Genomic DNA, 18,651 nt, shown 5'->3' with positions numbered 1-18,651 from the left:
AGGATAATTTAACACAAATTATCAAAATTACAATTTACACACAGCAATTATTGTTTTAATAAGTCATTGGAACATGGCCATTATCGTATTATTCAAATCATTTAAACATGGTCATTATGGGATACAGATAATAGAAGTTGTAATTCACTGGATGCAGATACTGTAACTTGTAATTTACACAATACAGATAATTACAGCTTGTAGTTTACTAAATCAACATATGTTATTCATCATGAGTTCAACAAAATGAACCAAATAAATTTCAAATATTTACATGTGACTTGTTTGTTTGTTTTTGAATTTCACGCAAAGCTACTCGTGGGCTATCTGCGCTAGTCGTCCCTAAGTTAGCAGGGTAAGAAGGAAGATAGTCATCACCACCCACCGCCAACTCTTGCACTACTCTTTTATTAATGAATAATGGGATTGACCGTCACATAATAACGCTGAAACAGCGAGCATGTTTGGTGCGACGAGGATGTGAACCCGCGACCCTCAGATTACGAGTCGCACGCCTTAAGCAACCTGGCCATTCCGGGCCTTAACATGTGACATCCACGTCTACAAGTAATAATAAAAAGTTAAATATCTTCTGTTACGAACAACTCACTGATAAAAATTGAGTAAAAATGTACTTACATGACAACAACAAACATGAAAACACTAATAAACATGTATGAGAAACGTGCTATTATTGAAATTTAACACTTTTATACCATGTGACGTCAGTGGTTCGTTTTGAAAAAAGTGACGTCACTGAATGCCTTCTATATGTTAAGGTTAGCCTGCTTCAGTTTTGTGTAGTTTCCGTCAATTGACTGAAAGAAAAAGATATATTACACTGAAAAAATTAATATTTTTGAAAAGAAATATATAACTAAAAGCATCATTACAAATCGTGTAAATATTTGATATCAATCATATGAAATTTTCTATATGAATTTAAATTAACCATCAGCTGATACACAAATATGAAACGAGATATAACCTGTCATGATATCTCTCTACCATGTGGAATATTAGCAGAGATGAAATATATCCGCCTTATAGTTTAGTAAATTTAGTTTTAATGAAAAATTTTCAAGGTATTGTGAAATTCGTTTTACTATACGTTTTCAAATCAAATTACAATCTATAATCCAAAATTTATATTAATTAGAGCGATATTCAGTTAGATATTTTACTAGCTAATTTAGGGATATATTCACCAGTAACAAATAATATTAAATTAATGCAAATACGCGCCTTTAATAAATATACCCAAGTTAGATCTATCATATTTAATAATGTTCTGTACATGACTAAATGATAAAATGTGTTAGCTTCTGTGTAGCACTCGAAAGATGTCACTTTCAAAAGCCGAACAATTTATTTTACCACGTTTTCATTTTATTCGATTATTTACTTGAGATGATTTGGAAACAATAGTGTATATCTATGTGCTGATTATGTAGAAATCAAATCACTAACCTCGAGTTATAAACCAAAGTAATGCTACTGAACAACAGAGGTGGTGGTTTATCCAACAAGGTTCATCTGAAGTATCCTTAACAGTTATATTACACTGTTCCTGAATGTGATGTGCGAGTTAAAATCTACTTATAACAGAAACTTTTATTTTCTGTTGGTGATGACTTCCAATTGACCTTAGCAACCCTGCTACGAACGTCTCCGACAACAATATTCGAAGGATTCTGAGGAGGTTCTATTTTTCAAAAATATTAAAAAATAATGAATTTCTATTCGGTTACTTTCTTTGAAATGTCATTATTTTTATACTAACAGTTTACACAAAGATATGATACAATTTAACATAGATATAAGATTTAATATGTTACGTAAATGTTATAGTTACTTTAATAAATTAGAGTGACTAATTATGTTTTTTAGAATGTCTCACCTTTGTGTACCACAGTAACTGATAGAAAATAAGGCTTACCATTCACAATCATCTTAATATTCCAGCTGTCGTTTCCGTATGAGTTCTCTACATATCACGTATAGAGGGCTGCATCTTGAGTTTGAACATTTCTGATGACGAGAGTAGAGTTAGTCCCAACCGATGTTTCTTTACTGTAAGTTTCATGCCTGTGGTGATACGGAAAACGTTAAGTTAAATAATCTTTTATATTATATTAGTAAATTATTTCGATATTTACATCAAACAATAATAGTTAAATAATCTTACCGGTTCGACCAAGGTTCTAACAAGTGATTGTTTTTCAACCATCCAACCAGAAGAAACCGTTCACCTCTTACAATACATCGTACACTCCTTGTGTATTCTCGCTGCACGGTTATAGCTTCACTATAGCTCTCAATAGATGAAGACACTGTCGACAAACAAACATAACATCTGATTCAGTTATAACTTAAGTAGAAAACATTCATAATTTTAAATAAACTAAAAACAAAGTTTGGTAATATAAATGTTCATCCCTACAACAGGTAATCTTTATTCGGTTAGTAAAATGCATTTAAACAGTACCAAACACATTGTGCTGGCTGTAAGCAAGAGACAGTTAAATACAGCTAACGTATAAAAACTAACAATGTTAGGATAAGGATAGAATGTAAATATTTTACGATAAATATTAAATGTTCTTATCAACCAACATAGACAAAGACCAATTATTAATATATAAATGTTTACCAAGTGATCGATTTAACTGTACCATTTTTACCTCACTTGTGTAACTTGTTTAGTTTTGGTTAACAACTTCTTACGGTTACAATAAACTCAAATACATTGTAGTAAAAGTAAGACGCTGACAATCTGTTTGTTTGTTTGCTTTGAATTCAGTCTAGTATTGTTGTTAATATATATTTCTTTTTATTCCTATTCTTGAAAGTTTGGTCTTATAGTCCAGGAAGGGTCAGGTTCACTTTAACCTCTTCCTCCTGTCTGTACTGTTGAATGTTAATTATAATACTACATGAAAGTAATCCACCCATGTTCGGAACCGTTTCAAGACAAATGTCCATGTATGTTTCCAGCACCGTCTGTTGTGACAGAAACCAGTTTTTTAAAATACAGATTGATTTTTTTGACATTTCAAGAAATGTTTTAAAGATGTTTTTTACACATGCTCGATTTCGTAATTCACATAGACCATACATTTCTTCCTTCACTTGAAGATCTGAAATTACATATCGAACCCGAAATATCAATTGTGCAGTATCACTAACATCTGTTCACTCAACTAGTGCTAAAAAATAGTCTTTTAGTTGTTCAAGCAAGTGATTTTCTACGTCTTTCGCTAACTTTAGTATTCTGCGGACAATTTTTCTTCGACTTAATTGGAAATTATTTTCCTTTTCAAGAATATTATCTTTTATTTTTGAATCATAATTCTCCAACAGAGTTTCAATGACCACAACCAATATGTCGTTTACAAGGTCAGCATCAGAAAATGATTTCCTTTTTTGAGCTAGAATCCAAGCTACTTCTCAGTTAGTTAACGTAACAAGTTCTATTCGATGATAAAAATCTTTTTAGGCCTCCCTTTCTTCAATCATCATGAACCTGGCGATGACCGAAGAAGGTCGAAACGTTGTTCGCTGCTTTATTAGTAAAGGTGTTTTGGACTAAGCTGAAACATTTAAAATGTTTTCAAATGAGATTATAACTCGTAAAAAGTGTTTGTAACATACTAAATTGTTCAGTAAGTATAGGACTGTGTAATATCGAACATAAGTAATGGTGTACACCAAACATGAATGTAACTGGTGACCCCTACATTAACATTGCTCTGAAATCAGTCAATGTGAGTATGGTTTTTCTCAGGTTCTCAAGGAGAAAAAACAAGGGGTCCTGATCCTCTCAACTCTATAACACTTGAACTCTGATAAAGATCACAAACAGTAGACACAAACAAGTCTATTGAAAAGAAATAACTAGATGTCTGGTAATAAGATGTAGTGATAAGTGATGTTTATTAAATAAATGTTATGTATCTGTGTAACATGGTAAATAGCACGAAACTCTGAAAGAAGAAATTTATGGAAATAGCCTCGGAGACGATAATAGGAACTGTGAAATTAATATTCCAATTGTGCACACATTGCCACGTTTTATTAAAATAACATGAGGCAAGATGTCTATTGACCTGACACTGGTACGTCATCCACTATGATTTAAATACCAGTTCTAGAAAATAAAGAGAATCAAAGGGATTTTATTTCCAAGTGTTATGCTACACTCTGTCAGTGTCTAACTTTTAGTACAATGTAATTTGTGTTTATTGTAACCGTAAAAAGTTCCTAACCAAAAATGAACAAGTTATAGAAGTGAAGGAAGAATGGTACAATTAAATTGATAACTTGGGAAACATTTATATATGAATAATTCTTCCTTGTCTCTGTTGATTTATTTTAAAATATTTACATTCTATCTTTATCTTAACACTGTTAGTTTTTATTCGTGAGCTATGTTTAATTTTCTTGTTTACAGTCACTAAAATGTGTTTGGTGTTGTTTAAATAATAGTTTTGATATATATGTAAATTACAAACAACAAAGAATGTTTTTTATACATTAATGATATGATATTTTATATTTTCTTAGTGAAAACATTGAGTGGTGTTGTTTTCTTGTGTTTATTAGAAGACATTTTGTCTCAGTATAAATTCTACAAACAATATTTTGTTGTTAAAGTAATGTACGTAGTGTCGATTTAGAAATTTTTTAAGATTTATTACATCTGTGAGAAGTTCGTAACAAGAAATAAACAAGTTAAGGAAGCAGAGAAAGAATGGTAAAGCTTAGTCTAACTATAAGATATACCATAACAGTGACGCTTAACACTGGTATCTTCTTGCAACAAAACACTGGTATCTTCTTGCAACAAAGACTGTGGTGGCCTCACGGGAAGGTGGATGAGTGTGGAAATGGTGGAAACTTGGAATTCTCTCGCTGTGTTACTTCTGTTTCTTACAGTTTTACAGTTGCTTTGATCGTTAGAGGTAATGTTACCTAATGCAACATACTGCCATTAATCAAAATTTAATGCAATGAAAATGATATGTCATTCTATGCGACAATTCAGGATACAGAAGAAGTTGGGTGAAGTAGCTAAGAAAATTTTTTCTTATAATTTGGTTTTAAATCACATATCTCCTTGACGAAGAGTGTGTTATAACTGTTAGGGTTACTTCATTTTATTTCCTCTGTGTTACCGTTATTTTGTGGAGAGATTTGAAATACTGATTAGGCCAAGTAATTAAACAGTATTATCGTATAAAATGATAACATAGTATGATAAAATGTTCAGCATATTAAAGCGACATCTTTTGAGTACTTCAAAAATTAATTTTTATCATTAATTTGTCCTCACAACACCATTAAATATGTCAGAAAGAGCTTGAAAATTTTTCTTAATGACATATACCCCATTAATCGTCCCCCCAGTGGCTCAGCGGTATGTCTGCGAACTTACAACACTAAATATCGGGATTCGATACCCGTGGTGGCCAGAGCACAGATAACCCATTGTGTAGCTTTGTGCTTAATTCAAAACAACAACGACCCCATTAACCCCATCACAGCTACTGATCTACTTCAATTTCACTGACAAAATATCCAATCAAATGTTGCTCTAATTAATATATTTAATATTAATATAATTAATAGATTTGTAATAATGCTTATTATTATTACATTTCTTTTTTATAATTTGAATTTTTGGGTGTAATATTTCCTTCTTTTCATCACTTAAGTGAAAACTACACAAAACTGAAACAGGTTGACCCTAACACGTAGAAGATACTCAGTAAAGTTGAGTGACGTCACTTTCTTTTATTATGTACCACTGAAATTACGTTGTATAAAAATAATAAATATCAACATGAACATTGCGTTTCTTACTCATGTTTATTAGTGTTTTTTACACCTGTTGTGTTCACGTAAGTACATGTTTACTCAATGTTTATCAGCGAGTTGTTAGTAACATAAGATATGTCACTTGTAACTTATTGCTTGTGGATATGGTTGTCCCATGTAAATGTTTAACATTTTTCTGGTTCATTGTATTAAAATCGCGATGAATAAGATATGTTGATTCAGTAAACTTCAAGCTGAAATTACAAGTTACAATATATTTCTCTCAGTGTTACAATATCTGTATCCAGTTGGTGATAAGTTACCTGTTTGCAGTAACCTACAAGTTATAAAATATGTACTCAGTAAACCATAAAGTACAAGTTATGATATGTGTATTCTGCAAACTACACTTTGTAATATCTTTTGGCAGTAAACTACAAGTAGTAAAATACGTGTATTTCTGTACATTTGTTAAATATGTCTTATAGCGAAAGAACGTTAATTTTATGTACTTGAAACGCTAAAATTTTGGGTTTTAATTTTCTGACCAGAAACAGCAGATAGCTCAGTGTGGCTTGGTCTTAAGAGAAACGGTGTAACTTTTAAATATATTTTGAATATCACATTGTTTTTTGTTTTAGAAGAAAGGTTTAATCGTTTTTATAAACAAACTGCCCTATTTAACTATACTTTTATATATATCTTTTAGTTTCATAACACTTCATAATTTTTTTAGATTAATAATGTAATGTTGTGTTTTTTCTTAAATATTACCATGAGGTGGCGTTGTTTCTCGTGTTAGTTGAAGACATTTTGTCGCAGTGTAAATCTTATAGACAAGAAGTTATTGGTGAAAGTAATGTATGTAGTCTTGGTTTAGAAATTCTGTAAGATTTGTTGTATCTATAAAAAGTTCCTAACAAGAATTAAACAAGTAAAGGAAGCAGAGAAAGAACGGTACGGCTTACACTGGACGTAAGATCTACGGTATAAGTGACGCTTAACACTGGTATCTTCCTGTAACAAAGACTGTGGCCTCACGGGAAGGTGGGTGAGTGTGGAAATGGCGGGAAATTGGAACATAAAATCTGTGTTTCTTCTGTTTCATGCAGTAGTATTGGCAGTTGGTAAGTAATTGTGTCTTAAGCATAAATGTATGTAACACTATGAATTCGAAATGTTTTCTGGAAGAATATAACCTTACCATTGTTATTTATTTTTGAAATTAAGGAGAAACTTTACGGATGCAACTAAAAGAAATAACCAGTAGATATTTTAATCAAAAGAACCAATAAACTGTCCCTGTATTAACCACAAAACTGTTAATAGTTTAACCAGAAGCATAGATAAGCTGACTCTCTGTTAACAACAAAATATTTGATTGTTTAACTAGTAGAATATCTAAGCTATATATGTGTTAACGAGAGTAACAAATAATTTATATTTCCTATTTTGCCCACAGGAACAAATAATATGTCATTGTTTAAAGAAACAAAGTAGCTAGTTTTCACTATGTATAATGTCAACTGTACATATAAGCCAAATGAATTAACAATATTTTCGATTTTCTGTGTAAATGTTACATTACATTAAGTGTTTAGACAGGTTCTAATGTTTTCTTAGGTTTATTGTACGTTTCTATTAAATTAAAAATCTCGCTCAAATAAACCATCAGTGGAATGACAACGTATTAACAACGTTAATTTTTAAACTTCTGTGTTGTATATCAGTTAGGATGGGTGTCTGTGTTTATTACATCCTGGTGGATTCCGAATTTTATTTTAACGTAGAACCACCAACTTTACAACCTGGAGAATTTCCTAGTGACATTGAGCTGGGTTCGAGAGTACAAATCGTTTGTAATCTCAAGAAGGGAGATTTACCAGTTACTCTTACGTGGAAGAAAGATGGAAAACCTCTATCAACCAACGAACGAGTTACTGTATTAAGTTTTGATGCTTTTTCTAGTGACTTAAGAATCCAAACAATTATTCCTGAAGACGTAGCCAACTACAGCTGTACAGCCACCAATTCAGCAGGATCTGACAGTTTTACATCTGCTCTGATCGTTAGAGGTAGTGTTACATGTTATAACTGAATGTAATTAAACAATATATAGATTTACAGCTGCTCTGATCTTTAGAGGTTATGTGATATAACATACTGTAATTAAACAAGATCTGACAGTAATGTTACCTCGAGTAAACTTTACTAATTTAACTGATGTTTGTAAGTTGTCTTCCTCTGATTTTTAAATGACTAAGTGAATATCGTGTATCACAATAGTGGTTCATAATAGGATTCGCAAGGAATTCCACAAACCCTGATAGATCGTTCGGCAAAATAACATGTTAAACAGTAAAAATTCAATTCAAACAACACTTAAACATTTAATGTTTATTTCTAAGCCTGTACACGTAAAAAAAGGAACAAAAATATGTATGTTTGACTCACTACGAAAATAAAATCTATTCAAACAAGTCCATTGATAATTATTCTATTTATTATTTTTCACTTGCCAGCCTACAAATAGAAATTTATTATATTGGCCCAAACCTTTTATATAATGTTAAGTAAGGTAATGTGAATATCATATGGGTATGTAAAAGTACGTGTTATATTCTATATTATTTTTACCTTAAAACATCATAATGTTAGTGTAGAACAGGGGTAAGTAACTTATTTTTCATAGTGGCCACAATTGTGGCTAATTAAAACAACGTTGGCCACAATATTAAAAAAAGAAATGTTAGTTTTATCAAAATAATCGCATTTCAAGTAACCTTCAATCTGAAAATTGATGGTTTTCATCAACAACTTTCGTGAAACTTGTCTTAATATCAAATATAAATATTTAATATAAATAATATAAATATAGATAAATAATAATAAAAAAATATAAAATAAAAATGTACAATGGGCATCTTAGCTCTGCCTCTCAGTTTGTCAGTAAGCCGAGATGTATCTACACTTGAAAAAATCTAGCGTAGAAAATGTTGACTCGCACACCTGTGTAGATCCAAACATGGAAGATAATTTGGAAATTGCTATCTTTAAATTTGGAAGACACTCATTTATCATAATAGTAAGCTAAATCTCTCTGATAGAACATTTTTGTTTACCTTTTATGTGTTCTACACTTTGCAGGGTAAGCATCTCGTCTTCAAATCCACACTTATCCAAAGAGAAAAAAAAATGTAATTTTCTAAGTCAAATTGAAGTGGATCATGCAAAAAATCAAATATTTTTTTAAAATTCGTAGAAACGTTATTCAAATTTTTAGATGGATTTTTTATCCAGTTTGCATAGAGATCATCTGTAGTATCAGAGAAACCATAGTCCTTATTATTTTCTAGAAAACTATTCAACTTTGCAAAATGTATCAAATCATTTTTTGTAATTGTTCCACAAGGAGATTTATCTTTAATTGAAATTCATGAATAGACTGTGACTGCTCGCTTGTTATTTTACCTCTTTCCTGAAGCTTCGTATTAAAATTATCCAAGTGAGCCATCATGTTGCACAGAAAGTGCAAATCACACTGTCGTGACAAAGTTTCAATTTCAGGGAAATTTTCAATCTTACATTTTTCAACGAGGTACTCTTTCATTTGAGGAAATAAAGTTAATAGTTTCAAAACGTTTCATCTACTTCACCATCTTACATTTGCAAAATCAGTAAGATAATCAAAAGTACAGCCGTTGCTTTTCTTCAAAGACTAGACAAACTGTCGATGGATGTGAGAGCTTCCACTTCTAATATAATTCACAATTTTTACAACAATGTCCATGAAATTTTTCAACTCATCACTTTTAGGCATCTGAACACAAATTTTCCTGATGCAAAATGCAATGGAAAGGTGGTAATGTGGACTTCATATTATTTTCAAATAAATGCTGCTTCAAAAGAGAAACAAATCCTAATTTCGCCCTAGTTATGGCGGGAGCACCGTCTGTTGTGACAGAAACCAGTTTTTTAAATAAAGTTTGAATAATTTTTGGCATTTCCAGGCCTGGCATGGCCAAGTGCGTAAGGCGTGCGACTCGTAATCTGAGGGTCGCGGGTTCGCGCCCGCGTCGCGCTAAACATGCTCGCCCTCCCAGCCGTGGGGGTGTATAATGTTACGGTCAATCCCACTATTCGTTGGTAAAAGAGTAGCCCAAGAGTTGGCGGTGGGTGGTGATGACTAGCTGCCTTCCCTCTAGTCTTACACTGCTAAATTAGGGACGGCTAGCACATATAGCCCTCGAGTAGCTTTGTGCGAAATTCCAAAACAAACAAACAGACATTTCCAGAAGTGTTTCAAAGATGTTTTTGTACATGTTCGATCTCGTAATTCACATAGGCCATGCATTTCTTCCCTCACTTAAAGTTCTGAAATTACATGTCGAACCCAAAATATCATTAACATCTGTTGACTTATCTAGTGATTAAGAAAAATACAAACAGTCTTTTAGTTGTTGAAGCAACTGATTTTATGTCTTTCGCTAACTCTAGCATTCTGCTGACAACTGTTCTTTGACTTAATTGTAAATTATTTACCATTTGAAGAATATCATCTTTTATTTTTGAATCATAATTCTCTAACAGAGTTTGACTACAATCACAATCATTATTCCTTTTACTAGTTATCAATTAATGTTGCTACCTACGACATTCCCGCAGTTTAAGAGTTAAATATTTTGTACATTTCTAACGATCCTTATTTCAACGTTTTTAGATTCCCAGTTTATTACTTATCTTGTGTGGTTAATCATTTTATATTTACACACCACTAAAAATAATATTCTGGTTACTGATATAATTTTTTACACTCATGTTACCAAAAAACAGTTCTTTGTCATAAATTTAGTTTCCTTTTCAATAGCGCCACCATTCTGGAAACAACAACCAGAGAACACTGTCCAGGCTATTTTTGGTACCCGAACGTTGATTGCTTGTTCTGTCGGAGGGTATCCTGCTCCTGGAGTCACCTGGAAAATAAAAAGTTAGTTATTACAAAATTCTGTTCTATATTTAACTTTACAATTTATATTTGTGTAAGAATAAATAATAAGTAGACTGTAATTAGCGGTAATTAATAAACAACATAATACTAATGTGTCTATTGTTCTGAAATATAAAACCAATATTTTAACTTCTTAGAACGACTGTTGGGAATCGTTTCTGAATAATTAAATAACACATTATCCATGTTTTAATAACTGTTCCTGCTACAATTTAAAGTAACAATTTACAAAATATTACCTAGGTGGCTTGACACAATAACTGATAAAAACTACCAATATTCTTCAGGTCCTTCAGGCTCCTTGACACCTATCTCCAGGAGCTACAAGATGAATGTGTTGGACAACGGAACACTGCTGATAAACGACGTTAAGGAGACAGATTCAGGAACTTACCTGTGTCAGGCTGAAAACGGAGTGGGAGAAAAGTTGGAGAAAGCTGTCCGTCTGTCTGTCCACGGTAACAATTATTGTTTAATAACTCTCCGAGTATTCAAAGATTAAGTCTGATGGAAATACTTTGTTAAAGTAACTGTAAGTCTATTGTTAGTTCATATTAGTAATAACTTTATTTAAATTATTAGAAATAATCTTAGTTTGAAATGATTGAAACAAAAATAACTATAGATCTTTATATCGTATCGAACATTTATATTACTAAACATTGTTTTGTAGTTTATTGAAAATTATGAATGTTTTATAGATAAGCTGTAATTGACTTAGGTGTTATGTGGTTTGTCGACAGTGCCTCCATCGATTGAGAGCTATAGTGAAGTTGTAACTGTGCAGCAAGGGTACACAAAGAGTGTACGATGTATTGTAAGGGGAGAGCGTCCTCTACTGGTCAGATGGCTAAAGAACAATGACGAATTAGAACCTTGGTCGAACCGGTAAGATTATTCAGTTTTTAATGTTTGACGTAAATATCGAAATAGTTTAATAATATAATGAAAAAGCTCAATGAACTTAACGTTTTCTGTACCACCACAGTCACGAAACTTACAGTAAAGAAACTCCAGTTGGGACTAACTCTACTCTCGTCATCAGAAATATTCAAACTCAAGATGCTGCCCTCTATACGTGTTCTGTAGAGAACTCATACGGAAACGACAGCTGGAGTATTAAGATGATTGTGAATGGTAAGGTTTACTTTATATAGTGTAAGTACATCAGTTAATGTGCTATAAAAATGTAAAGCGTTCAAAACAAAATCAGCGACTAACCCTAATTTAGTTGTGTAAATATTGTGATTGTGAGTCTAAACAGTAATGTTTGGTTATGTGTATCAAATACCTATTGGTATATACGTGGCATTTACTTAAAGGTTAATTATATCAATTTAATCTTCGTCGTATCTTTATGTTAACTGTTAATATAAAGACAGTGCATGAATAATAACCAAATAAACATTTATTTTTGGAAAACAGAACCACCTCAGAGTCCTTCGAATATTGCTGTTGGAGACGTTCGTAGCAGGGTCGCTAAGGTCAGTTGGAAGTCATCACCAACACTGTCAGCAGTCACTCAGTTCATTGTTCGGTTCTGGAAATCATCAAGTAAGTTGTGTTATATCTAAACACAAATTTAACAACAATTAAAATTACAATAATAAATAATGTGAAGTAATTGTTTGTTAAAAAGTAAGTGGTAAAACAATGCTTACATAAAGTTATACATAAATACCAGACTAATAACAATCACAGTAAAATAATATAACACATTTGTATGCCACGATACGTTAAGTTTTTTTTCTGTGTGAATAAAAGAACAAGTTTCTAGAAACATAATGATCATCACTAAAAGCTACAAAAATGATAATTTTACACGATTATCGCCTATAATTCAAAGTTTATTTTCTTAGAATATTTCGGAGTGAAAAAACTAAAAGAACAAGTTTTATCCTTTGGTGAAACGAGCCTGTTGCTTCGAGATCTTCGTCCTGGTACAGAATACACTGTAGAGATTCAGGCAGAAAACAGTATAGGACTCAGTGAACCTTCTGATCCTGTTAGGTTTACTACACAGGAGGAAGGTAGGTGTCTCATCTTTATTAGTGTTAACAAACAATATAATAGAATTTTTAAAGTACGATCTTAGAAAGATGCTTGTAGATTCATCTGTTTTATAAGTACAGTATCTTAAGCTATACAAATATCTAATAGAGTAATTCTTTAAGATAATCATAGAATTAAAGTATCCTAAAAGTGTTTTATCACTTCATTTTAAATATATTACATCTTGGCTTACCATAATATGTAGATTTGTTAAGTCTTAATAAATTATGAACGTAATTACCCATCACTGTGGTAATTATAAAGAATTATTTTACAGAACCAGGAGCGTCACCTGTGGATGTTAATGTTTTGGCTCTGGACTCAGGAACACTGTTAGTAAGTTGGAAGGTAATTGTTGTGACTTAGAACTAACACTGTTAGTAAGTTGAAAGGTAAGTGTTGTGACTTAGAACTAACACTGTTAGTAAGTTGTATGGTAAGTGTTCTGACTGAGAACTAACATCGTTAACAACTTGTCTAGAGTCCACCCAAAGACCAGTGGAACGGAGTTCTGAAAGGTTACTACGTCAGCTACAAGGTCAAGGACTCTTCAAGTAGATTCTCTTATGAGACTGTGACGACAGATGACGTCACTGACAAAGATGAAGAAGAAGTTACAATTCGAGGTTTGAACGTAGGAACGGAATATGTAGTGACTGTGAAAGCTTTTAATAGTGCAGGAACCGGACCTTCGTCAGAGGAAATGACGTGTGCCACACTCCGGGGAGGTTCGTCAAATATTACAGAAGATTGCATAATGTAGATTACTTGTTTCTGTGTAAAACTGATACATAAAAATCAAAGAATTATTTTGTCTTTATATGAATAATTTGTTACAAACTGACAGCTGATAAACAAATATGGTTCTTGTTCAGATCCACCATCAGCTCCTAACGTAAGACTAATCGGTGTGGACACTGACTCATTGACCCTGGACTGGAGAAACCCACCCGAAGAAGGACCTGTTTTACGTAAGTCAGTTTTCAAACATCTGATAAGTTATGAAAATCATTATATTTTACAAACTTAATGACCGTTAATCTAATATCCACTCAACATGGTGTGTTAAATCTGGTTAAGTTAGTCCAGTTTTACTGTTTAGAATACGTACTGGAGTTACAAAAAAATGGGATGAAGAAACACCAGCGCAACCTACCGGGATCTATCAGTAGCTACAAAGTAACCCACCTACAGGCAGGATCTCGGTATGAACTTAGACTGGCAGCTTACAACAAGTTTGGAAGAGGAAGTGCGTCGTCTCCTGTTGTAGCTTTTACTGAAGCTCTTGGTAAGTTCAAAGATTTAAACCAACAGAGATACGGGTATGAACATAAGACAGGCTTAAACTGTTAGGTGTTGGTTAGTGAATGTGGATCGTGTTATGTAAATATATTTTTTAAATTATTCCAGTAAACGTTAGTTATATCTGTTTTTCTTGGTAAACTGAAACCAAAAGCTGTTTTCTGTTTACAGGAGTTAAATCAGCTCAGGAAACAGAAGACGGACCTTTCTATATCCGGTTATATTTCATAATTCCTGTTGCCGTTTCCCTCACTGTTATTGTTTGTGCTGTGGTAGTTGCTTGGGCTTGTCTGAAGAAGGAACACATAGTGGAAAGTAAGTAAATCAGTCGTTACGTTATCTTATGTTGTCGTAATGGTCGTTTATTTTAACCCTTCATCTTAGATACGTAATTCAAGTTTTTCAGACACTTGTCATCTGTAGCTAAACCACTGAAGTATGATAAGTTGATGATGAACTAAAATATTTTACAATTGTAGCATTTTGATTGAAATGGACGCAAAAATTATAGATTTCTTCTACGTACAGAAAATCAACCAATATACGTAGCTTATGGGTACAGATCATCTTACGAACCTTCCACAACCATACAAGGAACACTAAAGACACGTGAGAGTCGGGCACTTGAAAATGGATATGACATTCCATGGGACGTTTCAGGACACAGAAGAAGTGGGGTAAAGTAACCAATAAAATTTTCTGTTATAAGTAGATTTTAACTCGCACATCACATTCAGGAACAGTGTGATATAACTGTCATGGTTACTTCAGATGAACCTTGTTGGATAAACCACCACCTCTGTTGTTCAGTAGCATTACTTTGGTTAATAACTCGAGGTAAGTGATATTATTTATACATCATAACATATGGATATACACGATAGTTTCCATATTCTCTTGGGTAAATAACCGAATAAAATGAAAATGTAGTAAAGTAAATTGTTCGGATTTTTTAAGGGACATCTTTCAAATGCTACAAAAGCTTCCACATTTTATCATTTAGTCATGTACTGAACATTATTAAATATGTCAGAACTAACTTTAGTATATTGATTAATGACGCATATTTACATTAATTTAATATTAGCTGTTATTAGTGAATATATCCTTTAAATTAGCTAGTGAAATATGCAATTGAATATTGCTCTAATTAATATAAATTTTGGATTATAGATTTTAATTTTATTTACCTTGAAGACGTATAGTAAAACGAAGTTCACAATATCTTGAGAACTATTCATTAAAACTAAATTTACTAAACTTTAAGTCGCGTATTTCTCAACTGTGCTAATATTTCACAGAATGAAGAGATATCATGACATGTTATACGTTGTTTGATTGTTCTACATGCTCTGATGGTTACTTTATATTCATATAGAAAGTTTCATGTGAATTATACCAAATATATGAACGGTTTGTATTGATGCTTTTAATTATAGAGAACTTGAATTTTTAGGTGTAAAATTTTTGTTTTTCTCTATTCAGACAAGTGACGGAAACTACACAAAACTGAAGCAGTTTAACCCTAATCTGTAGAAGATATTCAGGAAAGTTGAGTGACGTCACTTCCTTCAATACGGACCAGTGACGTCGCACTGTATGAAAGAATTAAATTTCATTTTGAACACTGCGTTTCTTACTCATGTATATTGGTATTATGTTTGATGTGTTTATGTAAGTACATGTTTGCTTAATGTTTATCAGCGAGTTGATTGTAACAGAAAATATGTAACTTATGAAACGTGGATGTCATATTTAGATATTTGACATTTATCTGGTTCATTTTGTTGAAATCATGATGTATAAGATATGTTGATTTAGTAAACTACAAGCTGTAATTATCTGTATCCCATGAACTACAACTTCTATTATCTGTATTTTAGAATGACCATGTTTGAATGATTTATTAAAACAATAATTCCTGTGTTCAAATGCCTAATTTGACTATTTGTATTAAATTATCTAATTTTCTAAAATAAAAATATCTGTAACATCGTTCAATTTAAATGTTTTTGTTATAGAATATATTGTTTATTTATTCTTGTGAATATACTAAACAGTAATAAAACAACGTTATGTTCTATTTTTAATGTTGTGTGTTCGTGTATTTAAATATTCTTGTGCTGTTACATATTTTCGATCTTATTAAGAACTGATACTTAACTTGATTTCCAATCAAGTAACGGAAACTATACGTATCTGAAACACGTTAACCCTTACACTAAGATGATACCTGGTAATGTTCAGTGACGTCACTTTGAATAGAAGCTTTAAATATGAACTTTCTATTAAGTTCACCCGTTAAAAGAAAAATATGAACCAAATAGCACAAGAATCAATACAAAATTCGAAACAGAAATCCACAGAAAAATCACCCATAGTGGATTATACATTCCCTGGGACACAGCACATGAAACAAAACAAAAACTCAACATATTTAGAAACCAAAAAAGACACAGCCATAAAACTACGCTCTGTCGATAAAAGTTACAAAATAAAACGACACTTCATCAACATCAACTAATTCCCTCAATAACCTTTGAAAAATTCAATACACACACCTGCAACAATAAACAACAAAACCTGACACTGCTACACACCATATATTCTCGACATCAGCGAAAATAACCAAGATTTAAATAAAAACTTATAATAAAACACAACATTCCAGTAAACACCAAATTTATTCAAAAATCAAGTACAAAACTAAAGTTCATACTATGTAAAAATTACACTGACAAACACAACACCAACATACATGACTTCTATATTGGAGAAACAAGCAGAAAAATGGAAACCGGGTTCAAGGAATATATATAAAAAAAACGCACACACTTTCACAGGTTTTTGAACACCACAAATCAAATACACACAACACAACCATAGAAAATACCCAAATACTAAGTAGGGAAACAAATATAAACAAACGCAAAATCAAAGAAGCTCTGCTTATACAACTAAAACCAAAATTAAACCAATATAGAGAAAGACATTTATACCTATACTAAATAATAACGTAACTCAGGGATGGACAACTCCATGGCCATAATTGGCCAGCCTGAATTTAGGAATCAACTTTTTTCATTTATTTTTATCGCAAATTTGGCAAACAGCACAACCCCACGTCATCTTTAATGTCATGCGCTTCATCATTGCCACATACTCGGCCCGTTCTGTAACTTCAGTATGGTTTAGATGCGTGTTATTGAGTGTGCGTTTTGCAGGCGCTTGCAAACATATTTTATTGTGCAACTTTCAAGTGTTTAAATATATTTTGTTTTTAATCCCACAATATGGATAAGTGGATAATTCAAAAACAAAAGAATCCAGATGATGGTGAACACTCAGAAAATAAAGACAACCTAATTGGTTCTGTCATTACTGATGAAAATAGAATGATGTGTGACTTGAATAACGTAAAACAAGAATTTAATGTAAGTTGAGAGTTGAAGTTTACGGTGATTGAAGTAAATAATAAATCAGTGTGTCTTTTGTGTAACAAAGTGTTTAGGAATAATAAAGTATACAACTTTAAGCAACAGTTTAACAATTTTCACAAATAATTTGGTGTGAAATATTCAGTTGATAGCAAAAATCGGATGAATGAAATTAGCCTTCTGAAAGAACAACTTCATGAACAAAGGGAGGCTTACAAAGATTTTTAAGAACGATAGAATAGCTAGTTACGTTAGCTAGCGATAAAGTAGCTTGGATTCTAGCTAAAAAGAAACAAATCATTTTCTGATGCTGAACTAGTAAAAGAAATACTGGTTGTAGTCATTGAAACTCTGTTGGAGAATTATAATTCAAAAATAAAAGATAATATTCTTCAAAAGGTAAATAATTTGCAATTAACTCGAAAAACAATTGTCCGTACAATGCTAGAGTTAGCGAAATACATAGAAAATAAGTTGCTTGAACAACTAAAAGACTGTATTTTTCTTTAGCACTAGATGAGTCAACACACGTTAGTGACACTGCACAATTGATATTTCGGGTTCGATGTGTATCTTCAGATCTTGAAGTGAGGGAAGAAATGCATGGCCTTTGTGGATTACGAGATCGAACATGTAGAAAAAACACGATATATGATTGACACAATCATATGTAGTGATTATTTTATTCTATCAGCAGAATGTCAAGTTTGTTGATGGCATTTATTATTATTATTATTTAATATTTATTATTATTATTTAATATTTATTATTATTATTTAATATTTATTATTATTATTATTATTATTTATTATTATTATTATTATTATTAATTAATATTTATTATTATTATTATTATTAATTAATATTTATTATTATTATTATTATTAATTAATATTTATTATTATTATTATTATTATTATTAATTAATATTTATTATTATTATTTAATATTTATTATTATTATTATTAATTAATATTTATTATTATTATTATTAATTAATATTTATTATTATTATTTAATATTTATTATTAT

At 31.6% G+C, this 18,651-nt stretch overlaps 1 protein-coding gene across 4 annotated transcripts; it reads left to right on the top strand.

Moving 5' to 3' along the window:
* The first annotated feature begins 6,591 nt into the window (after positions 1–6,591).
* On the top strand, positions 6,592–16,272 carry LOC143253539 (cell adhesion molecule DSCAM-like). 4 transcript variants are annotated; one of them, XM_076507587.1, is made up of 16 exons: positions 6,593–6,947; positions 7,611–7,895; positions 10,688–10,807; positions 11,116–11,286; positions 11,572–11,716; positions 11,817–11,965; positions 12,254–12,382; positions 12,688–12,858; positions 13,158–13,228; positions 13,362–13,608; positions 13,756–13,851; positions 13,983–14,168; positions 14,354–14,497; positions 14,711–14,859; positions 14,954–15,019; positions 15,668–15,807. In XM_076507587.1, the coding sequence occupies exons 1-15, from the start codon at positions 6,884–6,886 to the stop codon at positions 14,969–14,971; spliced, it is 2,145 nt and encodes a 714-aa protein (XP_076363702.1). In that variant the 5' UTR covers positions 6,593–6,883; the 3' UTR covers positions 14,972–15,019; positions 15,668–15,807. The 4 variants fall into 4 exon arrangements, with proteins under 4 accessions (XP_076363700.1, XP_076363702.1, XP_076363701.1 ...); XM_076507585.1 differs by lacking the exon at positions 14,954–15,019 and having other exon boundaries at positions 6,592–6,947; positions 15,668–16,272; XM_076507586.1 differs by lacking the exon at positions 14,954–15,019 and having other exon boundaries at positions 13,158–13,216; positions 15,668–16,272.
* The last annotated feature ends 2,379 nt before the right edge of the window (positions 16,273–18,651 follow it).

This window comes from Tachypleus tridentatus, chromosome 6 (genome assembly GCF_004210375.1).
Source record: "Tachypleus tridentatus isolate NWPU-2018 chromosome 6, ASM421037v1, whole genome shotgun sequence".
NCBI classification, from domain to species: domain Eukaryota; kingdom Metazoa; phylum Arthropoda; class Merostomata; order Xiphosura; family Limulidae; genus Tachypleus; species Tachypleus tridentatus.
This window is presented reverse-complemented; position numbering and strand designations above follow the sequence as displayed.

Excerpts from the sequence above, each read along its gene's own strand:
- LOC143253539 (XM_076507585.1), top strand. The coding sequence starts at position 6,884 with ATGGCGGGAAATTGGAACATAAAATCTGTGTTTCTTCTGTTTCATGCA. Across the intron at positions 13,609-13,755 it reads GTGTGCCACACTCCGGGGAG|ATCCACCATCAGCTCCTAAC; the intron begins GTTCGTCAAATA and ends GTTCTTGTTCAG. Across the intron at positions 14,498-14,710 it reads GAAGGAACACATAGTGGAAA|AAAATCAACCAATATACGTA; the intron begins GTAAGTAAATCA and ends TTCTACGTACAG.